Consider the following 4,144-nt stretch of genomic DNA (forward strand, 5'->3'; position numbering starts at 1 on the left):
GTTTTTTTGAGCTAAAAACGCCTTCCTATATACAGTACATGGTCATTTATTTGGGCTAAAAACACCTTACTATACATGGTCTTTTTTCGGCTAAAAATGCCTTACTATACATGGTCGTTTTTTCTGGTTTAAAATGCCTTACTATACATGGTCGTTTTTTCGGTTTAAAACGCCTTACTATACATGGTTGTTTTTTTCATCTAAAAACGCCTTATACATGGTCGTTTTTTTTGGGGGGGGGGCTAAAAACGCCTTACTATACATGGTTGTTTTTTTCGGCTAAAAACGCCTTACTATATATGGTTGTTTTTTCGTCTAAAAACGCCTTACTATACATGGTCGTTTTTTTGGGGGGGGGGGCTAAAAACGCCTTACTATACATGGTTGTTTTTTTTCGGCTAAAAACGCCTTACTATATATGGTTGTTTTTTCATCTAAAAACGCCTTACTATACATGGTCGTTTTTTGGGGGGGAGGGGCTAAAAACGCCTTACTATACATGGTCGTTTTTTTGGGCTAAAAACGTCTTCTATACATGGTCGTTTTTTGTGGCTGAAAACGCCTTACTATACACGGTCTTGTTTTTTTCCGGCAAAAACGCCTTACTATACATGGTCTTTTTTTTGGGCTAAAAATGCCTTACTATACACGGTTGTTTTTTCGGCTTAAACCAAGACCATCATCTTCATGAAGCTTTACTTTGCGTTTTTTTGCACGGAGGAAGAAAGGACCGCATATATTTCAGTTGTTTATTGTTTTTCAACCACATGGCAACAAAAAACCCCAAACATCTTTCTCTCCAAAACGTGGTTAAATCCAAGTGATGACAAGTTCACGGATCTATCTGTGCTTCTTGAAGGCTATGGAGGAGAAAAAATATATCAGAAAAGAAAAATTAACATTCACTCTTTTTGAATTTCCTCCATTAAAAAAAGTGAAAAGGGGAGGGGAAAGACTTGACACATGGCCTGATTTGCATCATGCATTATAGCAATTCAATTTTAATTGGCTGGTCTATTTGAAATGTCCTCACCTTTCCTTCTAGTTTTCTTTTTCACGATCTGTTTCTTCTTTTTCTGGGGCCGAGGGTCATCAGCATCCTGTAATTAGCCAGCAAGGACAAAGCGTTAGGACCAGAAACAAACTGTACATAAATGCATACATGTATACATACACACAATTTATTCGAATGCACCTGTTAATGCTATGGCAATACATTTTTACAAGTTTTACTCACAGAGAAGAACCGATTTGGGTCTTCAAATCAAAAAGTTAGGGAAACTTTGCAAGGAAAGGACCACCGCTCACCTGGCCACCCTCACCACCCGTCAGCGCTGTGATGTCACCAAAGTGTGTGATGCCACCCAGCTGACCAGACATGGACATAATTCTTCGCTTGATGGTGTTTTTCTCTCGGCTGGGCACATTCAGTCGAACCATCATGGATTCCTCAAAATGTTTCCTGTGTTATTAGACAGGGGAGTGGTGGATGAGCATCAGCGTTCACATTCTATTAAACAAAGTGGATCCCGAACAAATAAAAATCACCTGTGTAGCTCCTCACGGCTCTCTCTCTCACTCTGAAAGTCCCGCCTTTCCCGGATCTCCTCGGGGGCGTCGCTGTACTGCTGCCTCAGCTCCTGAATCACGGAGCTTCTCAGCGCAGCACGCCGCTGGCGCTCCACCTGAGCTTTCTTCTTGTCTGCTTCTGTCATGTCGCCATCTAGTGGGTAAGGAGAGATCGCGCAAGTTTTCCACAGTACTGTAAAGACACATTTTCTCAACAGGATCCACCGTATCTGGCATGGCTGAAACAAACAGGCGTGGAAAATAAAAAAGTACATTATTTTGAAATGTGTGTTTTCATACTTTTGAATGTTTAACGCAGGGGTGCCCAACCTTTTTTTGACCGCACGTGCACACATACATCTTATTGTTTGAAACAGTTGTTGATGAAAGAGAGAATCAAACAAGAACGTACCGCCATCAACTGGTTGGGCAGTCCTGGTTTCAAGGTTGTGGAGGGGATAAAACTGTTAACTCATTCAGTACCAGCCAATTCTGGACCATGTCTGATAAGACGTTTAAAAACGTCTTTGAGTTAAATATAATCAACATTACCATAGTATACAGCTGCAATCTTGGGTGGGATGTATTTCTTGTCACTGGAGGGGGCCACTTTCTTCGTCGATCCCTGGTTCTCTTCATCTTCAGACTCACTCAGCTGTTTCAACAATTTATATAAGGTGAACAACTATACAGGTAGTTTCAGTGGAAACTTTTCTGAGTGTGAATGCCAGGTTGCGCACTTTGCTGATGAGATTCTCCGGGTTAGGCCGAAGCTGCAGCGGGTCGTTTTCAGCTGTAAACACAAACGCAGCAAACGCATTCACTGGAACATGACTCAACATATGCAATCTCCAACTTTGACGACTCCTTACCCAAACTGCCAGTGACAGCTGTGCGCACCAGTTTATCAATTTGGTATTTGAGTTTGTGGTCAAGAGGTCGCATCTTCTCCAGGACCTAAAACAAACAAAACCACAGGTCAAATACAACTCCTACTAATACAGAGTTACAGTGTAGTTAGTGGCAGTAAACGTCTTACCGTCCTGACCGTTACCACTCGGGTTAAGGCTTCGCTCTCCTTTATTTTTCCACCCTCTGTCTTGATGGTGATCAGGTGAGTGAGGTCTTGAAGATAGAAGAGTAGCAGGTGATAACGAAGGTCCAGAAATGACAAACCCTGCATCAGGGAAGGAGAGGACACACAATGGCTAATAGGGACGGCGCAAGTGAAATGTATTTTAACACAAGTGAACCCTCACTAGAACGTGGTTCATTGCTTATGGCGCAGCCGTATCACAGATTTTTAAGTTATAAATCAGTCAATAATAACGGTTTATTCAATTGTTGTTTCAGTTACTGTAATGAGGGGTTTGGTAACAAGAAAATGACAATGTGTCTCCTTTTGATTACAGATGAGAATTTAAAATTTTGGTAGAGATTTTAGCAAGTTGACATGCCAGATCTGGCCCCCGGGCCTTGAGTTTGACACCTGTGGTCTACTGGATTGGATGCGGCTGCGGCATCAACAGGAGTTGTTTGTCCAGCATTTGGCTTTGGGTACAGCGTTCAGCCCTTTGTGAATCACGAAGTAAAATGTACTTAAACCTGCAGTTTTATGTATGTAAAGCATTGTGAGGACAAAATTTTACTTCCCATTCTGCACTCACCTTTGTTGTCTTAAATACACCGTCTTTAATTTTGGTGATCAGTTCTTGAACATGACTGGTAACTGCTGACACCTACAAGAAAGTTGCGATCATATTAATGCATCGTATTAAGTAAATGGCATTACTTGACATTGTGTGTTCACCGGTGCATGAAACATAAAAAGAATACGTAATCAAATATGTTACGAATTTTTCATTTGCTGATATGCTAAGCATGCATTTATACTGATACGCTTTTTTCTATCTTAAAATAACGTAACACACGACGAATGTACCTGCTCTGCGAGACTCTTCAGCAGGTCAACAGCTTTGGGCAAATCACTGTCGATCAAATCCTGCAAGAAAATTAAGTGATTATGTTTTAAAAGGGAAACGAGTCAAAACGTCCAAATGGCGAACGTGGGCAAATGTGTATGTAGCTAACTGGCTAGCCAACTGCTTTATGACAAAACAATTCTACTTTCCCGTAAGCCTAGATTTTACACAACAACTCATTTAATCGGCCACGCCACAGTGGGGAATATAACAGCTAATGCAACAACAATAATAACAGAAATAACAACTTGAAGTAAAAGGCAACTAGCACACGTTTACTCACACTGTCGACGGCAGAAGCCATTTTAGACTTGTTGAAATACGGAAGCGCAGTGGGACAAAAGTCTTCTGGCGACATTCCATGTCACACAGGGATAAAAACGTCACATACTTACGTACTCGTTTTTCAAGTTTCTAACAAGTACATTACAATGGCATGTTTAACCAAACAGGTATTAAATATAATTTATTATCAGTGAACACGTTTGTATATATGTTAATCAAATACAAAACAAATTCCAATGAAGTTGCATTATTGTGTTGAACATAAAACACAATACAGTAGAATGATTTGCAAATTATCATCGACCTTT

At 40.6% G+C, this 4,144-nt stretch overlaps 1 protein-coding gene across 1 annotated transcript; it reads right to left on the reverse strand.

The window, feature by feature from the left end:
• Positions 1-735: 735 nt before the first annotated feature.
• On the reverse strand, positions 736-3,878 carry ngdn (neuroguidin, EIF4E binding protein). The gene is made up of 11 exons (XM_086102623.1): positions 3,835-3,878; positions 3,512-3,571; positions 3,237-3,308; positions 2,609-2,746; positions 2,442-2,526; positions 2,310-2,362; positions 2,122-2,224; positions 1,549-1,723; positions 1,309-1,462; positions 1,034-1,100; positions 736-860 (listed from the first exon to the last, which is right to left on the reverse strand). The coding sequence occupies exons 1-11, from the start codon at positions 3,853-3,855 to the stop codon at positions 841-843; spliced, it is 948 nt and encodes a 315-aa protein (XP_085958749.1). The 5' UTR covers positions 3,856-3,878; the 3' UTR covers positions 736-840.
• Positions 3,879-4,144: the final 266 nt, after the last annotated feature.

This window comes from Hippocampus guttulatus, chromosome 21 (genome assembly GCF_054856545.1).
Source record: "Hippocampus guttulatus isolate MCC_2025c chromosome 21, RoL_Hgut_1.0, whole genome shotgun sequence".
NCBI lineage: Eukaryota > Metazoa > Chordata > Actinopteri > Syngnathiformes > Syngnathidae > Hippocampus > Hippocampus guttulatus.

Coding starts and splice junctions, on each gene's coding strand:
- ngdn (XM_086102623.1), bottom strand. CDS start 3,855: ATGGCTTCTGCCGTCGACAGT. Junction 3,572..3,834: donor TGGCTTCTGCCGTCGACAGT/GTGAGTAAACGT, acceptor ATTTTCTTGCAG/GATTTGATCGACAGTGATTT. Junction 2,527..2,608: donor GAGTGGTAACGGTCAGGACG/GTAAGACGTTTA, acceptor TGTTTGTTTTAG/GTCCTGGAGAAGATGCGACC.